The sequence below is a fragment of the Aulonocara sp. 'chitande type north' Nkhata Bay genome, linkage group LG16, assembly GCF_057382095.1.
Source record: "Aulonocara sp. 'chitande type north' Nkhata Bay isolate Kocher_YH1m ecotype deep benthic linkage group LG16, A_spYH_male_GT1.1, whole genome shotgun sequence".
Taxonomy (NCBI): Eukaryota; Metazoa; Chordata; class Actinopteri; order Cichliformes; family Cichlidae; genus Aulonocara; species Aulonocara sp. 'chitande type north' Nkhata Bay.
In genome coordinates, this window is record NC_141359.1 from 12,773,532 (window position 1) to 12,793,292 (window position 19,761).

Below are 19,761 nucleotides of genomic sequence, written 5' to 3' on the forward strand. Positions count from 1 at the left end.
CTGATTAAACTTACCCGCAGTGCAATCTCCTAGGGGTAGGCAACTCCATGCCTCGAGGGCCGGTGTCCTGCAGGTTTTAGATGTGTCCTTGATGCAACACAGCTGATTTTAATGGCTAAATGACCTCCTCAACATGTCTTGAAGTTCTCCTGGTAATGAACTAATCATTTGATTAAGTTAACCCGGGTGATATCTAAAACCTGCAGGACACCGGCACTCGAGGCCTGAAGTTGCCTACCCCTGCCCTAGACGCTGGCTCATGGTAAAATCCACCAAGTCCTCTTGCAAACTCTTTCCCCAGAAATGCAACTACTCACTGTTCTCAATTGCCTGACCTCCTGCTCACATCATAAACTTGTCTTGTAAAGTATGTGCACACCAATGTGCTGCGCTTTTGTGAAAAATTCATTCTACAGACTTGGAACTACAAGCACACTTGTTGCCAAATAATGATCTGAATGGTCAGATCTGTCAATGCTGGCTGTGTGGCAGGCAGGAGTAGGACCTAAACGCAGGACTCAAACACAAAGGGATAACTAGAAGAGGCAGCTTTTATGTGTTGTATCAAAATACTCAGATACTAAATTCACAAAAACAAAACCTAACGCTGGAAAATGAAAACACGAAACTGGAAGAAAACTCGAGGAAGTGATGGACACGAGGAGCCCAGGAGAACACACAGCAACATGGACAACACAACAACAAGTAGAGGAAGACAGGGGACTTAAATGCACAAAGACTAATGAGGGGCTAGGAAACAGGAGGAAACACGGCTGGTAGTAATCAGGCACAATGAGACAGGGAGAAGGGAAACTGAACTCACTGAACACAGGACGAGAGACTGTCAAAATAAAACAGGAAAGACACTGAGACACAGACTAAGAGACAAGGGCTTGACACTGGGACCAGGGGAGAAACAGAAGCAGAGAACAAGACAGAATGAGGACACAGAGAGGATGAGAGACATGACGGACTGGGGAGAACACAGACAAGACCAAGATGACCACAGCATGAAAGGGAGGAGACTAAATGAACACAAATCTAAGAACTAGAAATAGAAATGACAAAACTAGGAAGATATGTAATATTTGAATGTAATATGTCCAAATGTTACACACTGAAAGTGTTAAATTTTGAGGAAGAAAACAAAGAAAGAAAGATTCTGGGTTCATCCAAGTCTCACAAGAAGGCAGCAAGAGGGAGAATTTAATGGTTTGATCCAGGATTTGAAGCTGTATCACCACCGCATTCACACATATTTCAGGATGTGAGTGGGGAAGTTTGAACTCTTGTTGGCAGAGTTGGAAACAACTTCTGAGGAGGCAGAGAAATCATTTCAGAGAGCCAACTGGCCAGAGTAGTGTCTAGCTGTGTGTCTGGGGTTAGTATTATTTTACTATTACCATATAATTGTACCTGTGCCTACTTTGAGCGACGAGCACACTTGTTACCACATACAGTGGTCTGATTGGGTCAGATCTGTTATTTTGGAGCTGAGAAATAGCAAGAATCAAGCTTGGTTTGAAAAAATAAATGCTAAAATACTCTATATTCAGTGAAATGATACGGTGAGTGTGAAAGGTTGCAGTAAGTACAGGTGAGTACAAAAAATATTTTCATGCACAAAATATTTGTGCAAAAGTACAAAAGTCTTTAGAGTCAAACAGCAGGATAAATTGTCATTTGACTGTTTTATCTTCCTTTACCACCTTACTGTTTTTCTTCTCAGATTGCTCTTTACCTGCCTTTGTTACCTGTGTACTTTTCTACAGCCTTTTTTCAATTTTTCTTTTGTTTTTGTTTTTTTCTCAATTTCTGTTTAAGGTTCTGAGCTGTGAAAAAAATGAGCTCTGACTGAAAAGGTTTTTATTTGTTTTAACTTCTGATCAAATGTCGGTTTAATACAATAAAATGTCACCTCCTGCCAGCGAGACAGCCGCAATCGTTTCTACCTTCAGGGTCAGAATATTCCAGAAAACTCTCTCCAAGTGCTGGACTACAAAAGAAAAATGTCAATAGCAAGAGAAAGGCAAAGTGTGCACAGTTCTGTGCTCCTACAATTATTAATAATTACCTGTCATGGTAAGCTGTTTTTAGTTAATTTAGCTCTATGGATAGTTTCCGCCTGCACAATATTATGGTCCCCATTAGAGTCACACAGCAGGATAAAATGGGGTATGCTTTACTGTGTGATTGACGAGTTGCTGCAGTATGAGGGTGAGTGTAGAATTCCTCAGTTTCTAAGTCAGACCCAACTTTTATGAAATGTAATCATATGAATCCCTCAACATTGAATCTGGTCCACATGTACCTGCAAGAGCATTCACAAGGTCCAGCTGTGGAACTGGATTTGAGTCACAGTCAGTGCTGGAACTCATCCCCTGGTGTTCAGGACCTATAAACCAAACTAGGAAAGCCACTTCACTTTGGAGCTGGCTTTGTGTGCAAAAAGATGATCAGGTTCTAGCGAGGGGCGAGTGCAATTAGAAGATCAGTATTGTCTACAGTGTGGTTGTATGTTGAAGTCTTAACCCTCTCGAGGCAGGCATTGCTGATTTGCAACAATTAAAAACTAACAACCTGATTACCCCACATACATATTTTATGAGGTTTTTTTTACTCAAAAGTACCACTGCAGGACTGCAGAAAAAGTTTAATTTGAGCCTGAGAGGGTTAAGAGTAAAGTAAGGTCATTTTAAAAAACAAGCAAACACACAAAAACACCCAAAGTGGAGAGTATAGTTATCGGAAGTTCATTTGCGGAGTGTGGCATACTGTTCATCGTAATTATTTTTCTGGAAATCAGGGAGAAGGTAAGGGTGGACTGATGGGTCAACCAAACGTGAAAGCCTGAGTCCCTTGCACTTCACGTTGCTAATGGTGAGTTTTAATGGCAGCATTGACATTCCAGACTCTTTTCACATTGCTAGTCTCTTCCTGAGTAAGTATAAAACTTATAGTTATTTACAATTCAACATTCATTTTTGACTCTGAATTGACTCACTCCTCCCCTGTGACCCTAAATTGGATAAGTGGATGAAAACCGATGAATGAATGGGTGGATTGTGGGTTGTTATGCTTACATAAAACTCGAATATCAGTTGAGAAGTTGCAGCAAATTATTAATATTGTAAAGGTTTGTGAATTGTCCTGCAGGACTCAGTTCATGTTCATAATATGTTTTTTGTTTGTTTGTTTTTTGTAACAGTCTTATTATATAAGGAGATAATGGGCGATGTCAAAGTTACTTCATTATTTTCTAGGTCAGAGCACCTGGGAGGACATAAAGGAAGAAAGTGAGTCAGTATATAAATTCGTTCCAAGCTCTTCAGCCATTTTAATCCTTGAATAGGTCTGTTAACAGCTAATGGAGTGTGAAGCAGAGGTACTTAAAGTTTTCTGCAGTTTTATACACACTGAACAATGATTTAAAATGAGATTTACAAAGCTTAACTAATGCCTGCTATGTTTAATGGCCATTAGCAGCAGTTAGAGTGAGAATCTCATTGCTGGTGCAGTTGCGAAGACACTTTCTCTATTCATGAGCATTTATTTTGAATTCACAAAACCTGAATGCAGGCTTTTGGAGAAATTATGGGACTGAAACAATTTGTGAATTTCTTTTCTTCACACTCCGTGCAGTATTTCTAGCATGCTTATTAGTGAATACAAGCTTTCTGTTTAGCTGATCAGAGCAACATTTACCTCTCTACAAATATCCCAGCCTGCACTGCATGAACAATGCTCCTGAATCTTGGCTTCTCTTCAGGGCGACGCTTGGCCACACCCATCTTCCTGCTGAAGGTGCACGCCAGCCAGTCACGCACCTCGCTTGGCACCGACTCTGCCTGCAAGTCACTGAGCTCATCTTCAGTGTCCAGCAGGCGCCTGCAGAGAGAAACAGTCACATTTTTGGCAACTGCTGATAAAGCTTTATTTTCTATACAGCCATTCATTCAACAGCCTGCTCAGGCTCACCTGGTCTCATCAGTGTAAACAGCATCCAGCATGGCAGCTGCAAGCTCCAAGTGCCTCCGGAGTTCCTGCAGGTCCACCATACCACGGTCCATCTGCTCCAAGACCGCCTTCAGCCTGACAGCACAAACAAATATACAGTGCATTATACTAATTGAGCAAACAGTAGAAGAACAAGTAAATGATGCAAAGTTATTCAGAAGTTGGACGCCCAGTGTTAAAGGGCTAGGTAACATTTAAAATCCTGTCAGGACCACTTTATTTGAAAGGAGATTGTTGTCTATATCTGCAGTAACTCATATTTGTCTGTACAGTTCTGTTCTGTATGTCCATGTGCATACACTGAAAGCTAAGAGGTAAAAAGAATGCAACAAAGGCCCCTAACACAGCAGAGCAGGCATCGGTTAGAAAACATATGGCATTAATTAACGGCATGTAACACTTTAGCTGGAGGGAATCTGGGTTGTGAAGCAGCTTGCAGAGGCAGCAGTATCTGTATGGAAGGTGAAGCATCTTAAATATTAGTGAGTAGAATAAATTGAAGAATGTCAGCCTGGGCATCAGCTGATCTGATGGAACTGCAGGCTGAGCTTTACTGTCCAGCCTGACAGAACTAATGTTATGCTCAATTTTCTGTTAGATGCAGTTTAGTCACAAACACAATAAGCACTTTTAATTCGGTTATATGGCATTGATTTTATACTTTAATATAGTCAGGTATCTTTTTCTTCATGGCTGCTGTGGATATCATTCCTCATATTTACAGCATATTTACATTTCTAAACATTCCGGAACTTTGGCGCATTCCGGAATTCCGAACATTCCGGAACTTTGGCGCATCCCGGAATTCCGAACATTCCGGAACTTTGGCGCATTCCGGAATTCCGAACATTCCGGAACTTTGGCGCATTCCGGAAATCCGAACATTCCGGAACTTTGGCGCATTCTGGAATTCCGAACATTCCGGAACCATGGCGCATTCCAGAATTCCGAACATTCCGGAACTTTTGCGCATTCTGGAATTCCGAACATTCCGGAATTCTGAACATTCCGGAACTTTGGCGCATTCCGGAATTCCGAACATTCCGGAACTTTGGCGCATGCCGGAATTCTGAACATTCCGAAACCATGGTGCATTCTGGAATTCCGAACATTCCGGAACTTTGGCGCATTCCGGAATTCCAAACATTCTGGAATTCTGAACATTCCGGAACTATGTAGTTTGTGCTGCAGAACTGTCAAAGTACTCTTGCCTCTTTTCAAGTATTTTTGCTTTTTTGTTTCTCTCAGTGTCAACTTGAGTTATTTTTATCACTGTGGAGCTAAATTTATCAGCTAGGAGGTAGCTTTCGGTATGTCTGTTCTCAGCTGAAATCAGAAATTATGTGTCATCATGACTCTTTTTTTTTTTTAATTACCCGATCATTCAGGCCTAGTTCCAAAGTGTCTCAGTGAAAGGTGTGGTACTTCTCTTTGTTCAGGGTGCAGATGTCCAGCTGCAATTACCATGTTTCTCTATATGTTTGATTCTGGAATTGTTTCCCCTTCTCCTCCCTGAGTCTGGTTCTACTAGTGATTTCTTATTATCAGGATGTCCTGAAAACTCCCTGAAAAGAACTTAAGTTAATCCAAAATGCTGCAGCAAGAGTACTGACAGGGACTAGAAAGAGAGAGCAGATTTCTTCTATATTGGCTTCTCTTCATAGGCTCCCTATTAAATCCAGAATCAAATTGAAAATCCTGTTCAAGGTCTTAAATAATCAGGCCCCATCTTATCTTAATGACCTTATAGTACCATATCACCCCATTACAGCACTTCACTCTCGCACTGCAGGCCTACTTGTTGTTCCTAGAGTATTTATAAGTAGTATGCAAGGCAGAGCCTCTAGCTTTCAGGCCCCTCTTTTGTGGAAACAGCTTGGGAGTTTGGATTCAGGAGACAGACACTATCTCTACTTTTAAGATTTGGTTTAAAAAAAATGTTGATATGTCCTTTTTGATAAAGTTTATAGTTATTGTTGGACCAGGTGACCCTAAATCCTCCCTTAGTTATGCTACAATAAGTTTAGGCTGCTGAGGGATTCCTGTGAAGCACTGAGCGTTTCTTCTTCAGAATCAGAATCAGAATACTTTATTAATCTTAGATGACGGCTGTGTGCGGACAGGGATAGGACCCAAGATGCAGACTCCAGAGACAAATTTAAACCAAAACAGCTTTAATGCTGAACGCAAACATAACATAACATAACTTGGAAAAACTCAAAATAAACTAACACCGGTGGACTGGCAAAACACAGCAAAATAAACGGTAGATTGCGACATGGACACAGAGAAACACAGGGCTTAAATACACAGAGGGAGCAATCAGGGAATGAGTAACAGGAGGGAAAAACAGCTGGGGCAAATCAGGCCTAACGAGACCAGGGGAAGCAAAACCAGACACATTAACATCAGACATAGACTTCCAAAGTAAAACCGGAAACATAAGACAGACTCACAGGCAAGCACTAAAACAAAGGGAACAGAGACGTGGGACCAGGGCAGACACAGACACTGACTGGACGTGGAAATACAGCAGACAGGGAAGACAGCAACAAAGGAACACAGACAGAAAACCAAAACACTAAAACTCTAACCAAACCCCACCCAGAGGACCTTAACTTAAGAAAAACCCGTAAAGCAAAGCTAGAATATAAAGAAATAACAAAATCAAATAACCAAAAACACAAAACACTGGGTCACCGACCCAGGAACCCTAACCGTACCCCCCCCGTAAAGGGCTGGCTTCCAGACAGCCCAAACCAGAACACCAAAAAACAAAAAACAACCCAACCAGGGCGGGCGGTGGGGGAAACAGGACGGAGGGCACGAAACAAATGAAACGCATCAAACCAGAAACCAAAACACAGGAAACAAAGTCCAAAACAACAGCACAAAGGCCCAGGAATAGTCCAAAAACAAACAAACAAACAAAAGAGCCCATGAAAGGCGCAGAGGCCCAGGTCAGGAGGCCGACCGGGCGGGAGGCACCGACGGCGACTGAGCAGATCAGGAGGCCGGCCGGGCGGGAGGCACTGGCGGCGACGTAGTTCAGGGGGCCGTCTATGACGGCGACGTAGGTCAAGGAGCCGGCCATGACGGCAACGACATTCAGTCATCGGCCGGACAGGACGGACAGGACGTGCAGGACGAGCAGGCCGGACAGGACGAGCAGGCCAGACTGGACGAGCAGGACGTGTAGGACGAGCAGGACCAGACGGCATGGGGACCCCAGGCGCAGACGAAGCTGAACACTCAGAGGCCGGACCGGGTGGAGCTGCTGAGGCTGGACCGGGCGGAGCTGCAGAGGCTGGACCGGGCGGAGCTGCAGAGGCTGGGGCCGGACCGGGCGGAGCTGCAGACTCGGAGGCCGGTGGTGGCTGAACGGCCTCGCCAGAACCATCAGCAGACACTGGGACGTGCTGGCTGGGTCCTCCCGGACCCCCAGCTGACGAGGCAAGTGGCTGAACGGGCCCCTCGGACCCTCCAGCGGAGACGGGTGGCTGAACGGGCCCCTCGGACCCTCCAGCGGAGACAGGTGGCTGAACGGGCCCCTCGGACCCTCCAGCAGAGACAGGAGGCTGAACTGGCCCCTCGGATCCTCCAGCAGGAAGAGACGGCTGAAGCGGTTCCTCGGACCCTCCAGCGGAGACAGGTGGCTGAACGGGCCCCTCGGACCCTCCAGCGGAGACAGGTGGCTGAACGAACGGGCCCCTCAGACCCTCCAGCGGAGACAGGTGGCTGAACGAACGGGCCCCTCAGACCCTCCAGCAGAGACAGGAGGCTGAACTGGCCCCTCGGATCCTCCAGCAGGAAGAGACGGCTGAAGCGGTTCCTCGGACCCTCCAGCGGAGACAGGTGGCTGAACGGGCCCCTCAAACCCTCCAGCGGAGACAGGTGGCTGAACGAACGGGCCCCTCAGACCCTCCAGCAGAGACAGGAGGCTGAACTGGCCCCTCGGATCCTCCAGCAGGAAGAGACGGCTGAAGCGGTTCCTCGGACCCTCCAGCGGAGACAGGTGGCTGAACGGGCCCCTCAAACCCTCCAGCGGAGACAGGTGGCTGAACGAACGGGCCCCTCAGACCCTCCAGCGGAGACAGGTGGCTGAACGGGCCCCTCGGACCCTCCAGCGGAGACAGGTGGCTGAACGGGCCCCTCGGACCCTCCAGCGGAGACAGGTGGCTGAACTGGCCCCTCGGATTCTCCAGCAGGAAGAGACGGCTGAAGCGGTTCCTCGGACCCTCCAGCGGAGACGGGAGGCTGAACGGGCCCCTCGGACCCTCCAGCGGAGACAGGGGGCAGAACGGGCCCCTCGGACCCTCCAGCAGAACCAGTTTGCAGAACAGATGAAGTGGGTGTGATGTCAGAATGCTCAACAGTTCTGTTGTGGCGGCGGCCAGAACGCCGTTTCCTTCGGGATGAGGAAACAGGAACCGGTGGAGAAAAAGAGACCTCCTCCTCATCCTCATCCTCTGACCACATAGCTGCCAGAAAAAAGGCAGGTGAACGAGAGCCCAGCAAAATAAACGGTAGATCGCGACATGGACACAGAGAAACACAGGGCTTAAATACACAGAGGGAGCAATCAGGGAATGAGTAACAGGAGGGAAAAACAGCTGGGGCAAATCAGGCCTAACGAGACCAGGGGAAGCAAAACCAGACACATTAACATCAGACATGGACTTCCAAAGTAAAACCGGAAACATAAGACAGACTCACAGGCAAGCACTAAAACAAAGGGAACAGAGACGTGGGACCAGGGCAGACACAGACACTGACTGGACGTGGAAATACAGCAGACAGGGAAGACAGCAACAAAGGAACACAGACAGAAAACCAAAACACTAAAACTCTAACCAAACCCCACCCAGAGGACCTTAACTTAAGAAAAACCCGTAAAGCAAAGCTAGAATATAAAGAAATAACAAAATCAAATAACCAAAAACACAAAACACTGGGTCACCGACCCAGAAACCCTAACAATTAATCCCGAAGGAAATTATAGGTTACAGCAGGCAGCACACTTACAAAGTGCTTCATTCACCTTTTTCACTCACCATGTGTTTTATATATGAAGGGCCAGGAGTGACACTAGTCTGTATTTGATTATCAGTTAGTATTAATCTCTGGTTTCTTCCACAGCATATCTTTAATCATCACCCCCAATTGGTTGCAGCAGATGGCCGCCCCTCCTTGAGCCTGGGTCTGCTGGAGGTTTCTTTCTGTTAAAAGGGAATTTTTCCTTCCTGCTGTCACCAAGGGCATGAACATAGCGGGCTGTGTGATAGTTAGGGTTCTTTCTAAAACTATAGGATCTTAACCTTACAATATAAAGCCCCTGGAGGTGATTGTAGTTGTAAATTGGTGTCATTTAAACAAAACTTAATCAAAATGAATTGAACTGTATGCCATAAATCAGGGTGAATTTTGTTTGTGTTGTCAGATATGTAGTTCCTACATTATAACAGTATTGTGAATGATACAGAATGACTATCGCTAATAAACTGTCTGTTAACGTGAAGTGCATCACTCAAAACCCGTGTAACGCTCCGTCTGCTTTACTATACTAAATACTGTACTTCACTGGATTTAAATGTACATATAATGTATATGTGTATGATATCCTGCACCTCACGACATCAGTGATATGCTTTTAGTCTGCCTGCAGTCTTCACACACCTGCTAACTGGTGGATTTTCATTCTTAGCACCCACACAGCTGCTGTCCTGTTCACACCACAGAACCAGAACATGAAAATCTGCTTCCTCCAGATGGACACATGACACGCTGCCTCCTGTCAGTCAGCTGACACCCACAGAAAACGACTGGAGTCTCCTCCAGGAAATAAACACGCTGCCTTGTAGAGTGCATCTTCCTTGCGTCTTTGCCAGCCAACAGCGCCCTTATGCCAGTTTGAAAAGTTCTCAGATGGGATGACCTATGACTTACTTTTAAATGATGAAATCAGATTAAGTTACATATCACAAACTAATGGCTTCATTGAAACAGAATTTGTGCAAACTGTTTGAAAGTCATTAGAGGTTAATTATAAGCATTTAAAAGCACTTATAAGCTCTCCAGGCTTCATGAAAGACAATTAGTGCTCTTGTTTGGATGTTGTCTGCCTTTTCTTCCATTTTCTGTCAAGAGAAGTGGTTCAGTAATGTTGACGTCCTGTCTCTGGGGAGGCCAATCCATGACTGATACTGTTCTAATGTGTGGTTTTCTATCCAGTTATGCTTTTACTCCACTGGCAGTAGTTGATACTATTCATCAAGTTTTCCAGATGGTATTGCCTGGTGGATCAAAATCTACTATTCTGCATTCATAATTCCAGGTTTTGACAGCCACCCTTCCACTGAGATCTGATGAGCCTTTGGCAATCAGTAGATCAACTGAAAGGCCAGGCCAGATGCATCTGTCGGGTCCTGTATTAGGTCTTTGCCCAAGGACATGACTCTCAGATACAGTTCATTTGCTGTAGATTTGCTGTAGTTTTTTAGGCCTGCTACTTCAAATCAAATCAAATCAATTTATTTATATGGCACTTTTCACAGAATAAAAACCACAAAGTGCTTCACAGTAATATAAAACAGAAATACATAAAATACATTAATAATCAAACATACAGCACAAATCTAATTAAAAGCCAATCTAAATAAATGAGTCTTAAGCTTCTTTTTAAAAGAATAAATACAATCAAGGCAACGTAATGATGGAGGGAGAGCATTCCACAACCTGGGGGCCACCGCTCTAAAAGATCTATCACCTGGTCTTAAAATGAGTTTGTGGGACTAACAACACCTTTGATTAGATGATCTCAGACTGCGCGAGGGAACGTGGGGTTCTAAAAGATCAGAAATGTAGGCAGGGGCATCACAATTCAAAGCTTTAAAAGTCAGTATCAAGATTTTTAAATGAATTCTAAAATGTACTGGAAGCCAGTGTAATGAATGTAACACTGGTGTAATGTGCTCTCTTTTTCGTGTCTTAGTTAAAAGCCTTGCAGCAGCATTCTGGACTAACTGGAGACGGTCAAGATTCCTTTTGCTCAAACAAAGAAAAAGACTGTTACAATAATCTAAGCGAGATGAAGTAAAAGCATGAATAACCATTTCTAACTCAGATTTAGACAGCAAAGTTCGCAGTTTGGAGATGTTTCTTAGCTGAAAAAGGCCATTTCTAATCAAGTGGGGACAGTGTTGTTCTAGGGACATGGCAGAATCAAAGATCACACCAAGGTACCTGAGGCTCAGGATGACAGATGAGCCAAGAGAACCAGGATGCTGTTTGTGATATTTTGTATGTAGCGGACTGTCGACAGGGTGATTTAAAGACTCTGCTGTGTCCAAGCCTTTTAACATTGCCATGGTGACCTACCACCACCCTGTAAACTGGATGAAATTTGTTTTAGTTGCCATGGTAACAGCTGAAGTCAGAGTAGGAGATGGTGAGAAAGATAACTTCAAGACTAGAGAGATTGTGATTCAGGTGCGTCATTTTCAGGTGTCAACAAAACACCATCTGTTTTCTTTTTTAATAACTTGAAATATTCCATGTTATTATTAGTTATTAGTAGTAGTAGCTGCTGAGTTTTACAAATGTCACTGTAGGTTAGAGGTTTCTAATGCAGTGCGTTTAGAACTGTTTCAGTAAAAGACACAACCCCAACCACAAAGGTGAAGTCCCTGTATTCAGTAAGACTTGAAAATAGCCGGAGGCCTTTCTGTGTGGAGTTTGCATGTTCTCCCCATGTTTTCCATGGGTTCTCTCCAGGTACTCCGGCTTCCTCCCACAGATAAAAGACAGGTAATTAGTGGTGTTATGTTAGGTTAACTGGTGGTCTCTAAATTGCTCATGCGAATGGTTGTCTGTCTGCTTGTTCACACTACAAATAAAATAGTGTGAACTCTCAAAGCGGCCCGCATGCGCAAAAGAAGATGTCACACACAACGCGCTCTGTTTAGACCCAGAGCAAACAATATTTGACTGATGGCCCTTAATATAAAGACTTCGGACTTTACGTTTCCCAATTATTGCTTTAAGTTATTTTGTTATTTACATAATAATGTAAATAACCTAATAATTATCCTTATTGCTGTTTTAGAGGAGCGGTGCTTCAAAGGATAGTAGCAGATTTCTGTCAGAATCTGCAGATTATACAGTACAAATAAAATGTTCACGTTTCTCCAACGTTGTCTTCCCAACAGTTTCACTGACATCTACGCTGGATGGCCAGGAAGCGTTCGCGATGTCTTATCGGGCGCTTCTCCGGCGCTGATAATTGGCATCTGTCTTGTGTCAGTGACGTAAAAGACGGATTTAATGCGACATGACCGTTCAAACAGCAGTCGCATTCTAAAACATCAGAATCAGAATCAGAATCAGAATACTTTATTGATCCCTGGGGGAAATTATTTTTTGTTACAGTGCTCCATTATAAACCAACATTAAGACAAGACAGACAATATGCTAACTAAGAATAGTACAATATATACATATATATACATACATACATAAGTCACTCATAAATAAATAGTTGGAAAAGAAACATGTGTAGATGTAGCAGCAAACAGTGTGTTAAGTGGATGCGTTGTACAGGGAGATGGCCACAGGCAGGAAAGATTTCCTGTGTCGTTCAGTGGTGCTTTTCGGTAATCTCAGTCTCTCACTGAACGTGCTCCTGTGACTGACCAGCATGTCATGGAGTGGGTGGGAGGTGTTATCCAACATTGTCTTTATCTTGGACAGCATCCGCCTCTCCGACACCACCTTGAGGGAGTCCAGCTCCATCCCCACAACATTGCTGGCCTTACGGATCAGTTTATTAAGTCTGTTGGCATCTGCGACCCTCAGCCTGCTCCCCCAGCATGCAACAGCATAGAGGATCGCACTGGCCACCACAGACTCATAGAAAATCCTCAGCATTTTCTGGCAGATGTTGAAGGACCTCAGTCGCCTCAAAAAATAGAGACGACTCTGGCCCTTCCTGTAAAGTGCTGTGGTGTTTTTAGCCCAGTCCAGTTTATTGTCAATGTGTACTCCAAGGTATTTATAGTCCTCCACAATGTCAACACTGACCCCCTGGATTGAAACAGGGGTCAAGTGTTTCCTGGTCTTCCTGAAGTCCACGATCAGTTCCTTGGTCTTTGCCACGTTGAGCTGCAGATGATTCTGCTCACACCACGTGACAAAGGAGTCGACCACAGCCCGGTACTCTGTCTCATCATCCCTGCTGATGCATCCAACCACCGCAGAGTCATCAGAAAACTTCTGAAGATGGCAGGTCTCTGTGCAGTGGCTGAAGTCTGTGGTGTAGAGGGTGAAGAGGAAGGGGGAGAGGACAGTCCCCTGTGGTGCCCCTGTGTTGCTAATCACCTTGTCAGACACACACTGTGGGAGACGTACATATTGTGGTCTTCCTGTCAGGTAATCAACAATCCAGGACACCAGAGAAGCATCCACCTGCATCGCTGCTAACTTATCACCCAGGAGGGTCGGCCTGATGGTGTTGAAAGCACTGGAAAAGTCAAAAAACATGACCCTCACAGTGCTCGCCGGCTGGTCCAGATGGGTGTAGACACGATTGAGCAGGTAGATGATGGCGTCCTCTGTTCCGAGACGAGGCTGATAAGCGAACTGAAGGGGATCCAGATGTGGTCTTACTATGGGTCGCAGCTGGTCCAGGATGAGCCTTTCCAGGGTCTTCATGATGTGGGAGGTCAATGCCACGGGCCTGTAATCCTGGGGGCCACTGGGACGAGGCGTCTTTGGTACAGGGACGAGGCATGATGTCTTCCACATCACCGGGACCCTCTGCAGACTCAGACTCAGCATAAACAGTTTATGAAAGACTCCACACAGCTGGGGGGCACAGGCCTTGAGGACAAGGGGACTCACTCCGTCTGGTCCAGCAGACTTGCCTGAGTGAAGTCTCCTCATTTGCATCTCAACCTGGTATTGAGTGAAGGTGATGGGTGGGGGAGGGGTGTCAGGAATCTCACAGGAGGCAACATGTGAAGAGAGAGGCTGGCACAGTGGTGTGGCTCTGGATTCCAGGCTGACTGCAGGTGAGGTTGTGGGGGTGGGAGCAGACACTGTGGTGTCGAATCTATTGAAAAACAGATTCAACTCGTCGGCTCTATTCTCACCTCCCTCAGCTCCCCTGCTGTTGGTTGGCCTGAATCCAGTGATGGTCTTCATGCCCCTCCACACCTCTCTCATGCTGTTCTGCTGGAGTTTCCACTCCAGCTTCCTCCTGTAATTGTCCTTAGCCTCTCTGATCTTGTCCTTTAGTAACACCTGGATCTTCCTCACCTCCTCTTTGTTGCCCCCTCTGAAAGCCCTCTTCTTGTTGTTGAGGAGGGCTTTGATGTCCTTAGTCACCCACGGCTTGTTATTTGGGTAACAATGAACAGTCTGAGCTGGAACAATGGAGTCGGTGCAGAAAGTTATGTAGTCTGTGATACACTCAGTAAGCCCATTGATGTCCTCGGCGTGAGGCTCACAGAGTGTTTCCCAGTCGGTCACCTCGAAACAGCCCTGTAGTTCCGCTATTGCCTCCTCTGACCACCTCCTAACAGTCCTGGTGGTCACAGGTTCCCTCCTCACAATTGGCACATAGCGGGGGGTGAGGTGAATCAGGTTATGATCTGACCTACCAAGTGGGGGGAGGGAGGAGGAGCTGTATGCATCCTTGACGTTAGCATACAGTAAGTCTAAAGTTTTCTCTCCCCTGGTGGGACAGTCCACATATTGTTTGAATGTTGGTAGTGTATTGTCCAGTGATACATGGTTGAAGTCACCCGAGATCACAATAAAGGCACTCGGGTGCTGAGTCTGTAGCCGAGCTATGGCAGAGTGGATAGTGTCACATGCAGCTGTGGGGTTAGCAGAGGGGGGAACATAAACAGCCACCAAGATGACGTGAGAGAATTCCCTGGGTAAATAATACGGCCTGAGTCCAACAGCACACAGTTCAGTGTCCGGGCAACAAATCCTTTCTTTGATTGTTATGTTGGCAGGGTTACACCACCGGTTGTTAACTAAAACAGCAAGCCCACCTCCTTTACGCTTACCGCTAGCGATGCTGTCCCTGTCCGCCCGAACAGTGTGGAAGCCTTCCACGGAAGCATTCTCATCGGGAATGACCTGGTGCAGCCATGATTCGGTGAAACACATCAGGCTACACTCTCGGTATTCCCTCTGACTCCGTACCAGTGCTGAGAGCTCGTCGATTTTAATTGCCAACGATCGCACATTTCCCATCACGATAGACGGCAGACACGGTTTAAACCTCCTCCTCGCTTCGAGCCTCCGCTGTCTCACCGTCACCTTTTTTCTTCTCTTCTGTCCTTGACCTCTGCATCCCCAATGTGTTTTCCTCCAAATTTCAGCTGGTACTTCTGCGGGCACTTCTGCGGGCCTGGCCAGCGAGCCGGCCGGCATCAGGGCGATCAGCTGATCTCTGGAGTAAACAGTCCGTGCGTGTAGGAGATGTGCCGCGGTCCCGTTCCATGATAAAAGTAACAGTTCCACGGCCACCAGAAGAACAAAAACTCTCTCAATCCACATGATTGAGTAAGAGATAGAAAACGGAGGAAAATACAAGTCAGAAAAAAAAAAAAGAATACGTAAGAAAAAAGAGCTAAACTAAGAGAAAAGCAGGAGCGACTGTAACAGGCTGCACGCTGGTTGGCGCATGCGCACTAAAAGGCAAAACATCGGATATGTATCGGATTCAGCACCACATACGAAAGTGACCCAGATCGGATTTGAAAATATCGGATTTGTGCCGTTCACACTGTCACACTATGATCGGATATGGGTCGCATAGGGTCAAAAAAATCGGATTTGACGCGCTTTCGCCTGCAGTGTGAATGTAGCCTAAGTTTACAGTCTACAGTCTCAAAGCTAAAAGCAATATCCCCTGAGAACACACACATTTACAGTCAGATTTGTTTTAAAATTACACAAAATACGTAAAGAAATAGGGAGGGTCTTTTTAAAGAGCTGAAACATGTTTTAGTGTTGCACGTCAAACAAGGCCTCCCTCTGGGAGTGTATCTGTTTTAGACAAAGACAAAGTTATTTTTTCTTTTAAATTTCAGGGTAAAGCAAGTAGTACCTTTTATGTGTCGATGATGGTTTCCACAATTCTAAAATAACATGCTAATTCATTTTCATATTTTTATGATGCATAATGAGCTCAGTGTGCTTTTATGGTGAAAAAAATCTTTGTGCACTTAATTATCAAAGACTTACTCAAAACAACTGCAGAAAGGATTTAATCATGAATCAGAAAATATAGACTGCCAGTCAAAAGTTTGGAAACATCTTCTCATTTAATATTTTTTCTTTATTTTTTACTACTTTCAACTACTTTCATCATACTTTCAACATACAACATACAACTTTTCAACATAGAAGAAGAAGGAGAGTGATGGAGTGCTGCGCCAGATAGCTTGGCTTTCACAGTCATCTGACCTAAAGCAAAGGGTGGCTATTTTGAAGAATCTAAAATATAAAACTTGTTTTGAGTTAATTCACACACATTCATAGTCCTGATGCCTTCAATGAGAATCTACAATCTAAATAGTCATGAAAATAAAGAAAAACCTATAAAATAGAAGATGTGTCCAAGCTTTTGACTGGTAGTGTAAGTTTCATAGACCAAAAGACCAAGGGAATGTTATTAAATATCTACACTTTTCACTTCTACACTTTTATAAAGAAGAAAAAAGCAAAAACATCTGCAGTTTAGAGAAGCTGATTTTTTTTTCTCTATTTTGTATTTTTAATTTTTCATTCATGCTTGTCAGTTGTCACAATGATTTTCCGCTAAACAAATACACAAGAATACAACTAATTGTTTCAACTCTCCATAAAAACAATTGTGCGTGTATGTGTGTGCCAGTGCGTGCCTTACCTTTGCGATGTACTTTTATATTTCTGCCTGTAAACAAACAAGAACAAACAAGAGTTAATCAAATCGGCCACTCACATGGTGAGTTTCAGGCTAGGTTAGAAGGCACACCTTGAAACAAACATGCAGACTAACAAAGATATTTCTTCTCTGAATAAAGTCTTATCTTCATCAACAAAAACACATCTTCACATTGGAACTAATAAATAAACCACAGAGTATTCAGAAGCTTGAATAAATGTCTATATCGGTATATACAGATATATTTCATTTGTACTGAACTACTCATTAAATTAACAACATGATGTATTTTAAAAGACTTTTTACGAGACCAGATTGCTCCTATAGTGGCCATCAGAAGGTATTTAAGGTACTTTGGCACATTGGATTCACGTTTTAGACCTTGATGGCACGTCCATCATTTATATACAGTTTATGAGTGCACACCAAAGCTACCTGCACTAATGTCAGTGCGTTAGGTGGAAATGCTGCTTGGATTTACTGAAGTCAGTCAGGGGGCTGCATAACAGAGAGCAAACTCAAACACTGCATGCGAAAAGCAAACTGTCATTTCCATTAACCTCGAGACAGATGAGAATGACATGCAACCACGGGAGCGTTACACAACAAAAATGGCAACTGCTGTTGCCTCGAAAGGCTTAGAAGACACATAAAGCTAAACCATACAAACATGATACATGGCCAACATACTCAAAAACTGTTTGTCCTCTGTGTTAAGTCTTTTAAAATGTCCCTCATTCCAATAAAATCTGAAAAGTCTGAAAGAGACCGGTTAGCAAATCATGTTTTCTACCCATTTTGTGTGCAAGGGTGGCTCAGACAAGCACTCCAAAGCACTGGAGCAAAGGTTTTCGTTCTGGGAATTGAGCCGTCCCAGCAGGGTGTCAAAGAGTTGAACATGGAGAGCGGAGGTGAAAGGAACCCATGAATGCTGGGTATTTTGTGGAGATTGGTGGCTGATTTGGTTGCTTTTCAACACTGTCAGAGGTTCCAGCAACAGCAGTGGCTCATGGAGGTAATTTAGGTACTTTAAACCCGTTAGTAGCAGATTGCAGCAATTTGCATCAAACATGGAGCTTCCTATGAGTCATAACACAATATGAACACATAGATATGATACACCTCCTTTTAGATTCAGTGTACGGAGGATAGTAGCATATTCTGCAGGCATCATAAATGAATATGTCATCTTGATAAGCAGCCTGAGAATCCTCACATTTCTATGTTTCCTTTTGTAATAGGCACATGCCAAAGAAGAACTGCAGATAGACTGCTAACAATGAAAAAAACTACAGCAGTTTAAGTGAATGACTGACTCTGTGTTACAACACAATTCATGTTTATATCACCAAAAAAACCCAAATTATTAGAACCCTACACAAAGAATAATCATGACTTAAAAGGGATTCAGGGGTTTACTGTCAGCTTTTTCTGTCCTACATCAACCAGGGATCGCACATACCCTATCAAGTTGTTTTTTCTTTGAATATATTTCTAGTGTCACACTCCATTTCAGACTCCATTTTTCTCATTCATTTCTCTGAGCGTGATGGCTGACAATGATGTCACTGCCTCCAGCTCAACATTTGAATTCACTGAGGTTGATTCCTGTCTTACGCCAAAGGGGGCGAGAATATTTTCCCAAAAAGTTGCATCAATAAAGTGGTTGGAAGCTTCTAAATGTGCTAGTGCAGACAACCTTTCCCTTTCCCTCTAAAACACAGATGCCTCATAGTAAGGTCCAATCTGGGGAAGCAGCACCTGTTAAATGATTTATTGTTAATTTTGTGAAACTGTGAAGCACATGATTACATTTTACCGCTGTTATGTGGTGAAGGATGCAAAGCAAAGCCAGTCCATGCAGACTGTTCTCTGATAAAGACAGAGGCCAAGTTAATGAACAGGGTGCCTAAATATAACTTTGTACTGACAAATGATTTGCTGGATGAAATATTAGTCTGCAGATTTTTGTAGCGATGAAAGGTTAAAGAATCTAACATTCCAATCGTGATATTGGGCGTGCAGGTTAAAGCTGTGTCACATGTAAAGAAACATATGATATGTTGTATGTGTGTTTGGGATGGATTTTCAAGTAAATGACCAAATTCCTATAAATGCTGACATCTGACAGATACACACATTTCTGGCAATAATGAAAAAGCTCTCTTACAACTAATGTGTCATGTATGGAAGATCACCATTGTTACATTTTCACCACACAAGGTCAATGATGTATAGGGGACAAATTTTAAGTTTTTTTGCTGCCTAAATTAAACCAAGTACGTGTTGCTGACTAAAGCACACGGAGCAGGGAGAGAAACCAGAACACAAGCAGTATTTGACATGATGGGATGGAAACACATATTAAATAAATATTGACTTTTTAAAAAGAAGTTTAAGGTCCCTTTTCTTTCTTTTTCGCCTCTCTTAGCTATTTTGCTGTTTGTTTGTTGTCATTTTTCTACTTATTTTGTGTCTTTTTGCAGTCATTTTGTGTCTCATTTTTTATTTTATATCTCTTTGTGCTCGGTTCCCTTCTCTTTAAAGTTTGTCTTTGATGTCTCGTGAGTCTGCAGATATTTTTTGCCACCATTTTAACCCTCTCAGGCTCAAATTAAACTTTTTGTTACTAATGCACAACCAAGTCCTGCAGTGGTACTTCTGAGTAAAAGAAAACTCATAAAATATGTATGTGGGGTAATCAGGTTGTTAGTTTTTAACTGTTGCAAATCGGCAACGCCTGCCTTGAGAGGGTTAAGTCATATTACATATTTGTGTCTCCTTCAAAGAATTATTTTGTG

At 43.9% G+C, this 19,761-nt stretch overlaps 1 protein-coding gene across 2 annotated transcripts in view; it reads right to left on the reverse strand.

Moving 5' to 3' along the window:
* The window catches only part of LOC147311129 (dual specificity calcium/calmodulin-dependent 3',5'-cyclic nucleotide phosphodiesterase 1A-like), a 49,606-nt gene that overhangs the window by 15,515 nt on the left and 14,330 nt on the right, over positions 1 to 19,761 (reverse strand). For both annotated transcript variants that reach the window (XM_086265535.1, XM_086265536.1), the window contains exons 2-4: positions 16,943 to 16,969; positions 3,979 to 4,092; positions 3,706 to 3,888 (exon numbers count right to left, since the gene is read on the reverse strand). In XM_086265535.1, the coding sequence (XP_086121661.1) occupies positions 3,706 to 3,888; positions 3,979 to 4,092; positions 16,943 to 16,969 (324 nt within the window). The remainder of the gene's footprint in view (positions 1 to 3,705; positions 3,889 to 3,978; positions 4,093 to 16,942; positions 16,970 to 19,761) is intronic.